General features: G+C 48.0%; 2 protein-coding genes and 1 long non-coding RNA gene across 6 annotated transcripts in view; 2 read left to right on the top strand and 1 right to left on the bottom strand.

Moving 5' to 3' along the window:
• The window catches only part of CARS2 (cysteinyl-tRNA synthetase 2, mitochondrial), a 44350-nt gene extending 38889 nt beyond the window's left edge, over positions 1 to 5461 (bottom strand). The window contains exons 1-2 of one of the 3 annotated variants that reach the window (XR_007208159.1): positions 5358 to 5461; positions 4503 to 4902 (exon numbers count right to left, since the gene is read on the bottom strand). Coding sequence is in view for 2 of the 3 variants with exons in the window: in XM_048328217.1 (XP_048184174.1) it covers positions 4503 to 4504 (2 nt within the window). In the remaining variant the exon portion in view is untranslated. The remainder of the gene's footprint in view (positions 1 to 4502; positions 4903 to 5357) is intronic. The other 2 variants (XM_048328217.1, XM_048328226.1) reach the window with 2 other exon arrangements.
• On the top strand, positions 736 to 1316 carry LOC125337967. The gene is made up of 2 exons (XR_007208162.1): positions 736 to 884; positions 1001 to 1316. It is a non-coding gene; the product is annotated as an uncharacterized LOC125337967 (long non-coding RNA).
• Positions 5462 to 5701: 240 nt separating the features above from the next.
• On the top strand, positions 5702 to 12572 carry ING1 (inhibitor of growth family member 1). 2 transcript variants are annotated; one of them, XM_048328254.1, is made up of 2 exons: positions 5702 to 6930; positions 10933 to 12572. In XM_048328254.1, the coding sequence occupies exons 1-2, from the start codon at positions 6789 to 6791 to the stop codon at positions 11634 to 11636; spliced, it is 846 nt and encodes a 281-aa protein (XP_048184211.1). In that variant the 5' UTR covers positions 5702 to 6788; the 3' UTR covers positions 11637 to 12572. The 2 variants fall into 2 exon arrangements, with proteins under 2 accessions (XP_048184211.1, XP_048184220.1); XM_048328263.1 differs by lacking the exon at positions 5702 to 6930 and adding an exon at positions 8678 to 10485.
• The last annotated feature ends 2289 nt before the right edge of the window (positions 12573 to 14861 follow it).

The following is a 14861-nucleotide window of genomic DNA, read 5'->3' as shown; positions in this document are numbered from 1 at the left end:
TGCAGTAGAATACATCCAGTGGAATGGTGGAAAGTGTTCTTCAAGCACTGAAGTACAAAAAGAATCTAATTTCAAATAAAAACGAAACTAATGCTGGTGGATTAGAACCATAAATTATTCATGTTAAAAATACCAGCATTCTCAGAATCAATCAGTCTGTGGCCGTAAGCACACCTCTACTTTATGTCACCTATCCTGGTACCCTTACTCCTGCTCTGAGACTTGTGTGGGACATGTGTGTGACACAACAGTCATCTACCAGAGAGGCACAATAGCAGCAAAGGACTTTATGCCATCAAGAGACCTTTGCTTCCATCTGGAGTAGAAGATGCCTTCAGAGGCTGCCAGCAGTTGGAGCCAGGGTACACATGATCAGTGCCAGGCCTGGGCCTGCTGTACTCCTGTTACTTCTGTACTTGCTGAATACCCAGGAGGAAATGTGATCTGCAGAGTAGTACAGCTCTTAGTCACAATCCCACTGGGGCATGTCTGCCCGAGCTTCAGGTAAACTGCTGTTCCAAGGGGACACACATGTATTTAGTATTGTCAGGTCATGTTCTCATGTTTTTCTTAGGAGTCATTACAGCTAAAACTTCCTTTAAATTAAAAACTGAAACTCTAAAGTAAAGTAGTGGCTCCTGAACACCTCACAAGGGGTCTGTATGTTTTCTGTCCCTTTATCTGCATGTGTAAGAAGGCAGTGTTTCCCCTCTATCCTTGATCAAGAAGGAAAAATCTGTTAGAAGCACAGCTGTGTGTGCTGTCCACCAACAGCACTGGCAACATTTCTATGGTGGGCAGGGAGGATCTTTGGGGATTTTGGCTCACCTGGCTTCTCTATTTTCCAGTTTCCAGTCCCAGGAGTATAGGATTTGTCCCCAGAGGTAAGATCAGTGCACAAATCCCAGAGCATGTTTTGTATCATACATGAATAAAGCTAAAAAGTAATTTTTCATTTCCTTTTATTATTAGGAAACACATGCTTTGTACTGTTTTACAGGTTTCCCCCTACTGCTAAAGGTGCTGTATTTTTCTTCTAAAAAATTCAACCACAACATGTTAGAATTGCTGACAGAGGAAAAAGGCTGCATTTGCTGTGTTATCAAGAGCATGTTTCCAGTATCTGTGGCCCTTCTCATCAAGTTCTAGTTCGGAAACCTGGCAAGGAAGCTGAACCTGAGAAAATACAGGGGGAAAGGTTATTAAGACAAGTTACAAACCAGAAGCGAAGATGAGCTAAATCCACTGCAGTGTTCTGAATTTCTGTTGGTGCTCTGTAGTAATCTGTAATTGCAGACACATTGTGATTTACCTTTTATAGTCCTTTTATTGGTGCTTATTGGTTTGTTTCAGAATCTTGTGTGACTTTTAAAAGGAGACTAAAAATTGCCTCAATCTTATTACAAATGCTTGGCTCAGAAATACTGTAAATGTTGAATGGACATTCCACCAAATATTCATAAAGGAAAGAGTATGTTTTATAAAAGAGAAATCATCTTGAGGAACCTATTTGAAAAGAGTAATTCTGAGGACAGGGAGTCTGCAAAAGAACTGCAAAAGAAATTTCACTGGTGGACATAAAGAACCATATAAACTTTCCTGCTCTTACCAAAAGCCTATTAGCTTTTAACACCACCTACTACTGTTCAGAAAACCTACCCACCAACTGCTCTGACAAACATTGCCTGTTTTTCATCAGAAGTGTTTGGGTCCTGCACCACAGTTGACAGAAACAAGTCTGAGGGCTGGTGTGAATTCAGCCAGGGTTCACACTGGTGTCTTTGTCAGTGGTTTCCAACTGTTGAGGTGTATCTCTCTTGAATTCACTAAAGGAATGTGGAGCCCATGGAATATGTTGCCCTTGATCTGTGCTCATTCCATGGACAGTCTGGGACAACTCAGATGTACCTCTGCTTTGGCCTTCTACTGCAATGCACATTTACTTGTTCCAGTCAGAATCTTTTGCTCGCCTTTTATGCCAGCGTAATGCTGCTTAAGCTCACTAGTGCTTTGGAAGCACACTGGTGCAGCAGGTGCAACAAAGAGATGGCAGTAGCCAGAAAACAAGTGTGAGAAGAGGCAGTGGGTGCAAGTGCCTTGGGGCAAGCAGAGGAGGAGATGAGGTGTATCCAGTGAAATATCTTAAATAGAAATATCTTAAATAGAACTTGACTGATAAATAAAAAGGAGACGTTTAGAATGGCAGGCCAATGTTAGTGGAAAGCTCACAAAGTTCTTGAGCCTTTACTGCGAAGCAGGAAAAGGACAAACTCAACTAGATTTGTTCTCCATATTTTAGAATCCATTCATCCACCATCATTTGTTGACATGAACAGGTATTTCTGGCCTAAATATCTGTAAACATGATATACTATCCAGGGCACAGCCAGTGCATAGTGCATGAAAGGATGAACCGTGACTTCTCTGCTGGTCTTCGTACTTGCAAACCTCAGCTCTGCTCATCTTGCATGTTAACTGTTTCTACTTTGTTTCAAAACCTTCGACTACAAGCAAAATGAACAGACTTGTAAAATTCTATTACCATCATCCACGTAAGCATGAATTTAGCCTCACAAAGAATAAATAGACAAACAAGCAAGGAAAAAACCCTCCAAGCATATGTAACTACAGGAGAGGGATTGAGCTATTAAATGGTGCAGAAACAGCAATTCATTAGCAGGAATAACTCATCTGATTTGTCCGTACTATAAAGTATAATGATAAACGATCAGAAGACACTATCTTTTCTAGTAAACAGAGATGCAGCCACAATGATTAAACAGTATTTCATGTAGCAATATTCAGCTAAGGCAGAGGAAGAGAAAGGAGGCAGACAGAATTCCTCATACCAGCTATGCAGTATCTGCATTTGTGGAATATTCAGAGGTTTGGGATTCTATGTTCCTCATATCAAGTATTCTGAACTTTGTGCTGATTAGCTGGAATAACCATAATGATGGGAACAACTGTAATTACTAAAGCATTTATATTATATGAAGTAGATAGTATTTTATATATACATACACAAAGTATGTATATTACACAGTAGTTGTGCAAGCTGTCGATCTGGTTATAAGTTCCCTTGATTCCAGCTGCTTGAGTTTAGATCTCTAGTAAGGCAACAGCTTCAAGAAACTTCTGAAAACCACAGAGATTTGGGGTTCTAAATAGGAAAGATTTCTTGTAAACAGAGCAAAGGGGCTTGGGAGCCAAAGGAGGAGAGATAGAGACTCCTGGGCTTCATTTTCTTCCTATTTCCTATATTTGACTAGAGGATAAAAGTATCTTTCTTTGACATGTGACATTCACTTCTACTTGTGAATTCTTCTCCACGGTAAAAAATGGGCCCCTAATATGAAAAAAAACATCTGAAACTTCATTCAAAATCTCCCATCTCTCACCTACTGTAGTTCAGAGGCAAGAGGCCAAAATAAGAGGCAGAGAAGGAGGAAAAGGAGAGATGGGCAGCGGGCATCAGCTCCACACCTTCTAAAACTTTCCACCCTAGAGATGTACACATACACCTGATTTTATTGTTCCCTCCCCCCCCCCAGCTTCCTAAACCAATGGCTGACCTGCTGCTGAGCCTAGAGGGGTGTGCAGAGAATAGGTATTTCTGGGTACATGTATATAATTGATTACAGCACTATACAAAGCACTAAGCATCATCTTTGAGAGCTGTAAAAGGGGACCTTCACAGTGGATACCAAATGCATTCTCAGGTGAGCTCAGTCCCTCCCTGTCCCAGGGACTTCTGCAAAGTCCCATGATGGTTTTCTCTCTGTCACTCTTCTACTAATATATGAGAAGCTAACAGAGGAGGATCTAGTAGACAGCACTTTTAAGAGCAAATGATACCAAGCTCTCTAACCTCAGCACATCCAAACTATCAATACTTTTGAGTGGATTACTGAAACTTAGCAGGCTACAGGTGCACTTTGGAGCTTCCCTTCCTAATTTTTTTGCCTATAAAGAGGAGGGACAAAAGTTCCTGTTTAGTAAATTAGCAGGTACTTTTACAAATTCATTTCTTATTCATGTGTAATTACTTATGTGTGTCTAGAATGATTACCTTTTCTTGCAAGAATGACTCTTTTTAGGACTCATCTATATTCTTTTCAGATGTCTTGCCTCTACTGAGTTAATTATTGGCTTGGATTCTTACACTACCCAGGGGACTGTTAACTACTTTTAATTGCTGACAGTGGCTCACCTTCTTGAAGGCAAGGGTGAAACAGGCTCTAACTACCAAGTTGGTGCCGACAATCTAGAATAGGTATTCCCAGGCTAGTGCTGCCATTAGACAACTCCCTCTCTATGCCACAGTAAAACAGAGCACACAGGTTCAGAAACACTGACTTGGAACACTGCCTAGATGCCATGGTGCTTGTAAGTTAAAAACCTGAGATCTTGTGTGTGTGAGGTTTACTTCAGCAGCTCGTTTTTTTACAGCAACTCATGGAAACAGAAAATAAGAGGAAGAAAATAACGGGAGAACTTACATAGATCTTCAGAAAACAAGGACGTGCCCTCTGACATCTGCCCTAAACAGCAGGTTGGTATCAGTTCAAAATAGGTTTGGTCTATGATACCGTCTCCACTCCTCAGAAATTATTTGGGTGCACGTCTCCCACTGGAGGGTAGGAGGATACTGGAAGTATTGGTAAACAGCTGCCTGTTCTTCCCCGAAAACCCCAACTCTGGGCGTTCGCACACCAAGCCTATGGCAGCAGCGAAAACACTTCAGAGGGGCTGAGACGCGGAGGTCCCCAGCCAGGCCGCCGCTCCCTCCAGCGAGCAGAACGTCAGGGCCTCACCGAGCAGCGACTGCACCAGCGAGTCTGGGCGCTCAGAAGTGATGACTCAGTCTCCCCTAAATTAGGGGATTGCCAGTGACGTCTGCTAAAAAAACAAGAGGCAGAAAGCGTACGTTGTTTTGCTTCGCCAGAGCAGGGGTAGGTCTCTCCAGCCCCGCCTTCCCCGCTCCTCGATCCCGGCAGAGCCGGATGCCTGCGGGCTCCGGGACATGGCAGCGACTCTATGACACAGAGGCAACGCTGACCGACAGACGGGTTCCTCCTCACGACCCCCGGGTCACTCTGGCGGGGAGAGCGCGGGCGGCACACGGCTGTAGCCGGGCGCCCCTTCTCCTCCTCCCCGGCAGTGAGCCCTCTCCGCCAGCATCCATGCGGGGCGCGGGCGCTCCGGCGCCAGCCTCCTCTACAACGCAGCTCTCGGCGGCGTCCCCCGGTGACCCTTCCCTCACCACTGTGCGGAACAAGGGGGCCGCAACAAGCTCGCTCAGCCACCCTCCCTCCTTTCCTTTTCCTCCCCTCCCGCCTTCCAGCCAGCTCTACCTCACGCATGCGCAACCGCCCAGGGACCACTGGGAAACGTAGGCGCGCTGCGTCCGTAACGGCTCCATTTTCTCCCCGTCGCCGGAGGAATTGCACATGCGCAGGCCCGCCCCCTCCCTTCGGGCGTTACCGCCCCCTCTGCCGCGGCGCGCGGTATCCCGGGCAGCGGTATCACAGCGGTGATTGGCCGAGGGAGCCGCGGGGCGGGACGCGAGGCGCACGGTGATTGGCTGGGGCGGCTGTCAGGCGCCGCGGGGTGATGGATGCGGGTGCCCGCTGAGGAGGGAGGGACGGAACGCTCCCCGTTTCCCCTCGGCGTCCGGCGCCGCGCCGGGTACAGCCCTGCCCGTAGTGCGGGGTGGTGTCGCATGGTTCTCAGTGTTCCCCTCTCCCAGGAAAGCACTCAGAGGCGCTCCATCCCGAGGCGAGCTGGCAGGAGGCGAGACTCCTCCAAAGTCCCGGTGCCCTACCGCAAAAACATCCACTTGCCCCCGCGATTCCCCTAGCCTCCACGCGGGCCGCGCGCCTCGCAGCCTCCGCACAACTTCACCGGAGCCTCCGCCTTCCCCGGGGCTTCCTTCTACCCACGCCCACGCCGGCCCTGAGCCGCCCGCCCCCTGGCTTGGCCCGCATCCCTGCCGCCTTCCCTCCCTCCCCAAACGTGAGTAAGGGAGGCGGGACGATGGATATGCGGAGGTTCCGGGCGGGGGAAGGGATTGAGTGTGTGCGGTGAGTGTGTGAGAGTGTGTGTGTGTGTGTGTGTGTGTGTGTGTGTGTACACAGCGCTGGGAGGGAGCGCATGCGCCCTGCCTGGCGGGGCCGAATGTTTCCCAAGTGTTTGAAACTGGTATTTGGGTTTTCCACGTTGGATCTAGCGCGGCGTATGGGAGCGAGGAGGCTGCGTTGATATCGCCGGGGAGCGGCGGCGGCGGCGGCGGTGAGGAGGAGAGCGGGGAAGGGGGGAGCGGAGGAGAAGCGGAGCAGAGCGGCGCTGGCGCAGGCAGAGGGGCTGCCGCTGCCTCTGACAGACACTTTGCAGAGCACATTTTGTTTCCAGATTGTTTCGGAGGAGCTGGTTTAAGCCCCCCTCCTTTCTCCTCCTCCTCCTCCTCCTCCCCCCTTCCCCTCCCCACACACACACACACAAATCCCTCTGATTGTTCTTACCACCTCCTTCGTGAATTACCCACAACGACAGCCATTCAATCAGCTGCTGCTGGCTGTAGGGGACTAGCGGAGGGTGTGTGTGTGTCTCTCTCTCCCTCTTTTTCATACAAGAGGAGTCAGATGTAGCTTCCCTCTGTTTTTTGGGGGGAGCTACCGAGAGAGGTGGGCAGGGAGTGAGACCTTCATCGGGGTTACTGTCTTTGAAGGGAGCAGCACTTGCTCTCACACAGAGAGGTGTGGGGAAGGATTTTTTTTCTTTGCCGGATGAAAATGTTGAGTCCTGCAAACGGAGACCAGCTTCACCTAGTGAACTATGTGGAGGATTATCTGGACTCCATCGAGTCTATGCCCTTCGATCTGCAGAGAAATGTCTCCTTGATGAGGGAAATTGACGCCAAATATCAAGGTAAGTGCTTTCTATATATGTGTGTGTCCGTGTGTGTGGTTTGGGGCTCAGGGGGGAAGGGTGTCTTTCCCTTTCTTTTCTTTAGAGCTGAGCCTCGGCTCCGTTTGCCCCTCTGCACCCCACAGGGATGGTAGTTTTATTTTTGGGAGGTAAAAGGAGGAAGAAAGCCGGGAGGAAAGATCCGAGGAGAGAGAGGGACTGATCTGCAGCGTTAGCTCTTGTCATGGGGCGGAACAAAAGGTCTCCGGCTTTTCTTATTAAGCAAGGACTCTGCTTTTCTGTGTAAATTGCTGGCCAAGAAGGCGGGGGCAGGGAAGTGGGGTGTGCGGTGCACAAAGGGGGGCCGTCCCTGGCTGTGGGGCTGAGGTGGAAGGGTTTGGGGGTACGGAAGAAAGTGCTGGGTGGATAGAGGGGGAGAGATTACAGCACAACATTTAGGAATGTACAGTATTCATTATGGCTGTAGTAGGGGAGAGAGGCAGCTAGTGAGGGAGGGAGGGAAGGAGGGAGGGAGAAGAGGAGAGGGGGGTTAGGCGAGAGTGGGGGGCAGGGTGTGCTTTCTTCGCTCCCTCCTCGGTGGGTTTCCTTTCACCCGGTGAAACAGCCCCGCTCCGCGGGGCGGGGGGGCCGAGGGGGCAGGACCGGCGTGTGCGCTGTGAGGGGGGGGAACCACACGGTCGCGTTTACGGCTGGGCTGAAGCGCCCCCTCCCCTCCCCGCGCTCGGGGCACGCCGTCCCCGTCCCCACGGGCGGAGGGAAGGAAGGGGAGGCCGGTTTGCGGGACTCGGGGCAGCTTTGTCACTTGGTCGCTGGCGTCCGCTCGGGAAGGGAGGGGGAGGAGGGGCGCTTTATTCTGTGCCGCAGGTAGCGGTGACAGCCGGGGTGCCGACAGGGGGGGGACCCCCTCTTCCTGCCCGCGCCCCCGTGCATGTGGCTTTAGGGGCGGTGGGCAGCGAGCTCTGACTGCCGTTCCCTGAGCCGCTCCTCGGGCAGCCCGCCATGAGAGCCCGGCAGCTCCCGGGGAAAGGGTCCAGGGGAAACTTCCTCGGGAGCCCGCGGGGGGCTGGTCGGGGTGGGAGGGGAGAAAAGGACAGGGCGGACACCGCGCCCCGACAAACCACATTCAGCGGGCACCTCCGCGCTGTGCGGGGAAGGGGCGTCCGTGCTCCTTTTATAGACACCGCTCGTTAGCATATCGCTGTTCGCCACGCCCATCGGGGGCGCTGATAGGGCGGGGGCGTCCCCACGGGCCGGCCGCGCCCCGCCTCCGCACGCGGATTGGCTCCCGGGCCGGGCCGTCCCGTCTCGCGCCCCCGCCCCCTCGTGACGTTTCGAGAAGCAACTTTTCCGTGGGGCTGATTTGAATATCTCGGTCGGCCCCGGCCGGCGCGCTCTGATTGGCCGGAGCCGCAGCAGGGGGCGGGGCAACCTTGGCCGTCCGGAGGGTGACTGACGTGTCCGGGAGGCGGTGCCGCTCCTTCCTCCGCCCCTCGCCCGTGAATGGCCGGAGGGGGCGGGCGCGAGCGCGCTCCCGCCCGCTGTGATTGGTCGCTGTTCCCTGTCAATCACTTGTTTGTTGCTCCAGGCGGGTCCGTTCGGCTCCGCTCGGGACGGCGGGGGCGGGGCCGCTCCGCCCCCCCCGGTCCCACGGCGGGTTCCGCGGGGACGCCCCGGTTTCCTGCCCGAGAACAATGGCGGCTCCGTCACCTCCGGGGCGGCCCCGAGCGCCGCAGAGGGGCGGGGAGGGGGCCGGGCTCTCGCCCGTGTCCCGCTCGCCGTCGTTCCGCGGTGTCTCAGCCCCCGTGAGGCTGCGGCGCTGCGCTGAGAGTAGAGCTCTGGCGGCATGGTTTCCCCTCGGCTGAGCGGCGTTTGTGATGCCGGGAGTGTGCGTTCGCAAGTCGCCCAGAATGCAGCTTTCCGCTCCCGCTGTTGCAGCAGGGCGCGGGAGCGCGGTTTCCTGGAATTCCCGTGAAGCCGGGCTCCCGAGGCGGACAGCCCCAGCCAGCCCCCCCGGGCCGCAGCACCGCCGCCCCGATGCTTCTCTCGGCCGCTGCACCGAGCGAGCAGCGCCCTCCCGACGCCCGTGCTGAGCATCCTTGGCTTTGCGGCAGCTCCCGCTCCGTGTCTCACATACCAAACGCGCCCGTGCCGGGCCGCGCTCTGCAGGATCCCAGCCTGCAGCCAGGGCTTCTCCCGCAGAACAGCGCCGGGCCGGCAGCTGCTGCCGGGCGGGAATGGCAGCGTGCAGTGCTAGAACCGAAGTTTTCCTAACGCCGAACTTCAGTCAGTAATTGTTTCGTGCTATTGAGACAGGCTGTTCTTCATGGAAGATGCCCACCCACCGAATTCAGATGGGTTAAACTGATGGCATCACTCAAGTGCCAAAGCTTAAAGCATAAAACTTTTGCTTTTCAGCGGCTGAAAATAATTAACACAGCTTTTTCAGCCTTTCTGAATGTGGAATCTGCTGTATGTTTGAAGGGTCTTTTGGTGGCATTTTGGGTTTGGCTTTCTTTTTGACATTTTTTTGTTGTTGTTTTGTTTTGGCATTTTTTTGTAGGTAGAAAGAAACCACAACAGTTGCTTAAGATGGTTAATAACATATCAGAATACTGATTTGGTCACATAGGTTATATTGCAGTACCAGCTGAGAGGTCGTGCTTAACCAGCATGTGAAGGACAAGCTGCAGCTCTAAAATCTAAAGTAAAGCTTGCGTAATATTTCCATGTCTTCACTGGAAATGATACGTGTTTAAAAACTCTGCCCAGGCAAGACAAAACCTAAACCACAGGGTAACTCTTGGTTTGCATATGTGTCACATTCTCCTATTAATGAATAAATGTAACTTTTAAAAAGTTTTGGTAATGCCAGTTGCACATATGAGAGATCCTGGTTTCTGTTAGATGAATTGAGGTCAGATTTTATATCTCAGCATATTTTGCTTCTCTAAGACAGAATGTTCTAACCTGTGAGAAAGGGAAAATTCAGAGAAGAAAGGAGATGCAGGAAAAACATTCCGTGTGTTTTTGAGGAGTTAATATGGAATGCTGAGTGTCTTGTATGCTTTAGTTGATTTGTGTATCATGATGAAACTCAAAAACATCTATCATAAAATAGGTTTCCAGAGCCATTCTTGAAACTCTAGACTTTGTGCATTGTTGTTTCTTATAAACTGTTAGAACAATCCTTGAGGTGCAGTTCAGGATCTAACATATTTTCAGTGCCAGCATTTTAAAGTAGAAGCTCTAGCTGCTCCCATTGGCGCCTATTATCTTTAATGTTGTCTTTCAACTTTATCTCCTGTTCTGATATTTAATGAAGGTAATACTTCTGTGTTTTAAAAAGTAGCAACATGTATTTTACGGAAAGTATAGGTAGGAAATAATCTAAACATCCTGGATATTGTAATCCTAGTTCTGCAATCCAGAGATTTACATGGCCTCATATTTTCAGCAGAAAAGCTCGGTATTGGATGAAATAGCTTTGGGTCCAGACCATGTATTTGGTGCTTCTGCATCTCTTGTCAAGTAACCCAGCAACGTGCTTCTACACTGGTTTGTGCTTTCTTTCTGTCCCATTGTCTTTCTCCCAGTCTGTCATTCACTAAAAATGTTAATGTTGTTACACAGAAAATGATAATTAATTTCCCTTCTAATTTTGCAGTTAATTTTGGAACTTTTGATAGTATGTGTATTTCTTTAGTTAGTTCTTTTTAATTACTGAAAAGCTTAAAGGGAAGGATTATCAACATATGTAAAAATATATTTAGTAATTTTTTTCTTCTAAATCAGCATTTGCATTCCATTCCTGTGGGACCAACTAGAACAGAAGTAATCCAGTGGAGTCATGAGCTGCTTGTCAGATACAAGCTTCAGGGAATCTGTCTTTGATCAGCGTTGCGTGTTACAAGAAGTTTTTGCTGTGTGGAAGGAAAAATGGGAGGTTTTGTTTTGCCATTCTCCCTGTCAAAAATATTTATAGTTTTTATTTCTTCTTTGCAGAGATTCTGAAGGACCTGGATGATTACTATGAAAAATTTAAACGAGAGACAGATGCTGTGCAGAAGAGAAGAATGTTGCACTGCATACAGAGAGCCTTGATTCGAAGTCAGGAACTGGGGGACGAGAAGATCCAAATCGTCAGTCAGATGGTGGAGCTCGTTGAGAACAGAACAAGGCAAGTGGACAGCCACGTGGAACTGTTTGAGACTTGTCAAGAGACTAATGACACCACTGGAAACAGCGGGAAAGCCAGCCAGGATAAGTCGAAGAATGAGACAATCGCACAGGCTGAAAAGCCCAACAACAAGAGGTCGAGGAGGCAAAGGAATAATGAGAATCGAGAAAATGCCTCAAATAATCATGACCATGATGACATCACATCAGGAACACCAAAGGAGAAGAAAGCAAAAACATCCAAGAAGAAGAAACGATCCAAGGCTAAAGCGGAGCGGGAAGCTTCTCCGCCTGACCTTCCTATTGACCCTAACGAGCCAACATACTGCTTGTGCAACCAAGTCTCCTACGGAGAAATGATAGGATGTGATAATGATGAGTGCCCCATTGAATGGTTTCACTTTTCTTGTGTGGGACTCAACCATAAACCAAAGGGCAAATGGTACTGCCCCAAATGTAGAGGAGAAAACGAGAAAACTATGGACAAGGCATTGGAGAAATCTAAAAAAGAAAGGGCATACAATAGGTAGTTTGTAGACTTTTCGTAATGAAGGAAAAACCCACCAAACCAGTGTATTTATTGTCAGTGTCGCCTTTGTTGAGGTGAAAGGGTTGTAAAATGTATATTTTTAAAGGAGGTTTAAAACTGAACCATTCCTGTTACAGGGATGGCAATAAGCAATTTTGGTTTTCATTTGGTAAGCTGTAACAAGAATGTGGTCTGTGGACCAATGTATTCCAAAAGTAAAATTATAAGAATATTCAGGTGTTACTTAAAAGATAAATTAATAATCTTCTTTATTTTCTTTTTTTTTTCCTTTTTTTCTTTTTTTTTTTTTTTTTTTAGTGCTAGTAGCACTCTACCCATTAAAATTTTGACAAATATCTCTGAAATGTAATTTTATTTTCTTTAATAAAAAATGTTATTTACCTTTTGAGCAAAATGGTTAAATAGTTTAACCACCTGGCTGTATCTGAATAAAGCTGCAATACATTGCAAATGTAACTTCTTTTGGTGATATGCAAGAGCAAACAAAAGGAGAGTAAAATTTGGTTCCTGCTACAAAGTGTCAGTGTAACAGTTCAATAGCAAATGTTTAAATAGGCTTAGAGGATTATTTTTTAAAACAAAAAGTTAATGGTTAAATTTTAAACAACAAATATTTTATATGCTGGCCAGGTACCACAAAGGCCATTTTAAAATGATTGAATATGTTTTATATTTAACTGGGAAGTGGTTTAGCAATGAGACATAACATAAATGAAGCTTTATACTGTCACAGATAGTGGTGTAGCAATCTTTAATTTGTTTAAGTTGTATAAATGTACATTTTAAGTGGAGTTGCACTTACTGTATTATACTTGGAAATGCAGCCAAATGCCATTGTGTAATCAATGTGCATTTCCTGCTGTATGTATGAAAATTGTACAGATGTGATATTAAGAAATAAATGAAATGACTTTGACAGTTTGCTTCTTTAGCAATCTTGTTTAATGGTCATTCATATAGCTCAAAAAAATTAGAAGAAATTTGTCTTTAACCTCAGCAGCTCCAGCAAGCTGCTGCTGGGATGCCTGAAACTGTTGCAGTGGTAACCAAATTACAGTTCTGATAATGAATCTTCATAGAGCGTATGGCCAGCAAGGTCAGAGGAGAGCCAAAATAGCATTTAACTTTTCATTCAAATTCTCTCATTTTGTGCTTGCAGTTGCTTCCAGACCCATACATTTATCTGAAAATCAATAGTACAGAGCTGGTCTTGTTCAATTCTTTTCATGCTTTTTCACTATGGATATAAATGACTCCATGTTTGTTATCAGGATCTTTTGGGTTTCTGCATTTTCAAAGTATTACTGCAGCTGTTCCAGGCCAGGCCTTTTTATTCTTCATGGTCACCCCATACAAAAACACTTGCTGTGACCCAGGTGCTATGCCAGATATCCAGTCCTCTGTCCCTTGGATGGATAGTGAAGCTTGGTCAGGCTGTTTCTTTCACCAGTGTGGCTGGAGGGGCCGCCATTCTGGCTGAGCAGATTTCACTTCCCCGTCACCCTGCTGGCCTTTATCCAGGTGAGAAGGGAACAGGACCAGCAGTAGGAAGGCCATGGAAGTGCAGGTTGTTAAATCCAGTGGGTCAGGCAACAATCTTGCATAAAAACATGGGAGCCTGGGGTTGGTACTTTTTAGAACACAGCCTTCTCTCTGTATATTGGTGTTGTTTTGTTTCCTGAACAGTGGAATCATACCACTGAAATGATGCTTTACCCCCCATATATTCCAGAAGATCCTTCCGTTGGAAGTAGGGGTTTGGATCTAGCCAAACATGAGACAGCTGAAGGGGCTCAGTGTTTTCTAAAGAGGTACTGACAGGCGCTAAAATGCGCTGCATCATCTTGCATGGATATTCCCTGCCAGACAGACATGCTCACAGTGGCAAGTAGAAGTCCTGTTTTACTTCTAAATAGGTGCACTAAGTGTGCACATCTGCATTTGTGTTTCCAGTCCCTACAGACTGTCATGTTACACTGTGCCCGGTTTTCTACTTTCTTACCCTTCCTTCTTTTCTCTAAAGCCTTCTGGTTTTCCATTCTCCCTACACACTTACTGGTCTTTCCCACTCCTCCCTCCCTCCACCTGCTGTTGTTGTGGCTAATGCTGATGTTTCTGGTCTTTTCTGCTTCAGCTCTTCTGTCATCCTCCCACCAGCCTGTGCTGAGAACATCAATACAAAGCAGCAGGACTGTACTAGCAAAACCCCAGTGAAACTTTGTATAGGAACTAGTGCAGACATGGTTTCAAACCAAGCCTTTTCCACAAAATGTCTGCATTGATTCTGCAGGATATTTTGAATATGAAAAGCCAGAAGGAAACAACAAAAGTGCAAAAGAGGATGGTAAGAATGTTCAGCTAAAGATGGATCATACATATACTGCCATTAAATATTTCCAGCTACCGCAGGCTGGCTCCCGTATGTGGTCTCCCGTATTTCAGTCTGTTGCTGAAGACAGCTGCTGATCTGTAAAGCAGCTTGGAGTTACGTCCATTTCCACATTTTTTTCCCAGGCTTGTGTTACCTCCCCAACTCACCCTGTTACAGGCTGCAACAGTGTTCTGCTCCTTGGCCCTGAGGGCTGAGTGGACTGGCACGGGACAGTTTGACAGGTCTGGTTTCAGTCGATGGGCACGATTAGTTGGATGCAAGGGACTCTGCAGTGGCACTAAGCTCTTTGTCGATGGAAGTGGAGCCATCTCGTGTTATACTGACACACTGCCAAGTGCTGCAGACTGTGCAAACTTTGTCCTGGCTTTGGTACTTTGTCTAAAATGCTGCCTTAGTTATTCAGAGTGAATTTAATGGCCACAAGAAACTTCCATCTTTTGAGCCAATTTTTGTTATTTCTGAGTGACAGATCAGCTGCTTTGCAAGCTTCCTTATATTGGCCAGCAGAGTGTTTTGGGGAGATCATCTGCAGATTTGAGAAAATATGTGACTCTCTTGGTGACCCTTTCCCACTGGAGCTGCCAACAAAAGGTTTGAGTGAGGCTCTTCTAGGAGCTGAGCTAAGGCTTCATCTCCATTTCCCACAGGTTAGTGAGCAGCTCTCAGGTGTTGTAGCAGTAATGCAAAGTATAAAAATCATCAGGCGTTTGCTGAGGAGGAAGTCACAGCAGCAGGAGTCACAAACCTGTTAAACTTCTCACTGAAATCATTGTTCAGGCAGCTGTAACTGCTGCTCCTCTGTGTGGTAGGTGT

This window comes from Corvus hawaiiensis, chromosome 2, assembly GCF_020740725.1.
Source record: "Corvus hawaiiensis isolate bCorHaw1 chromosome 2, bCorHaw1.pri.cur, whole genome shotgun sequence".
Taxonomy (NCBI): Eukaryota; Metazoa; Chordata; class Aves; order Passeriformes; family Corvidae; genus Corvus; species Corvus hawaiiensis.
This window is presented reverse-complemented; position numbering and strand designations above follow the sequence as displayed.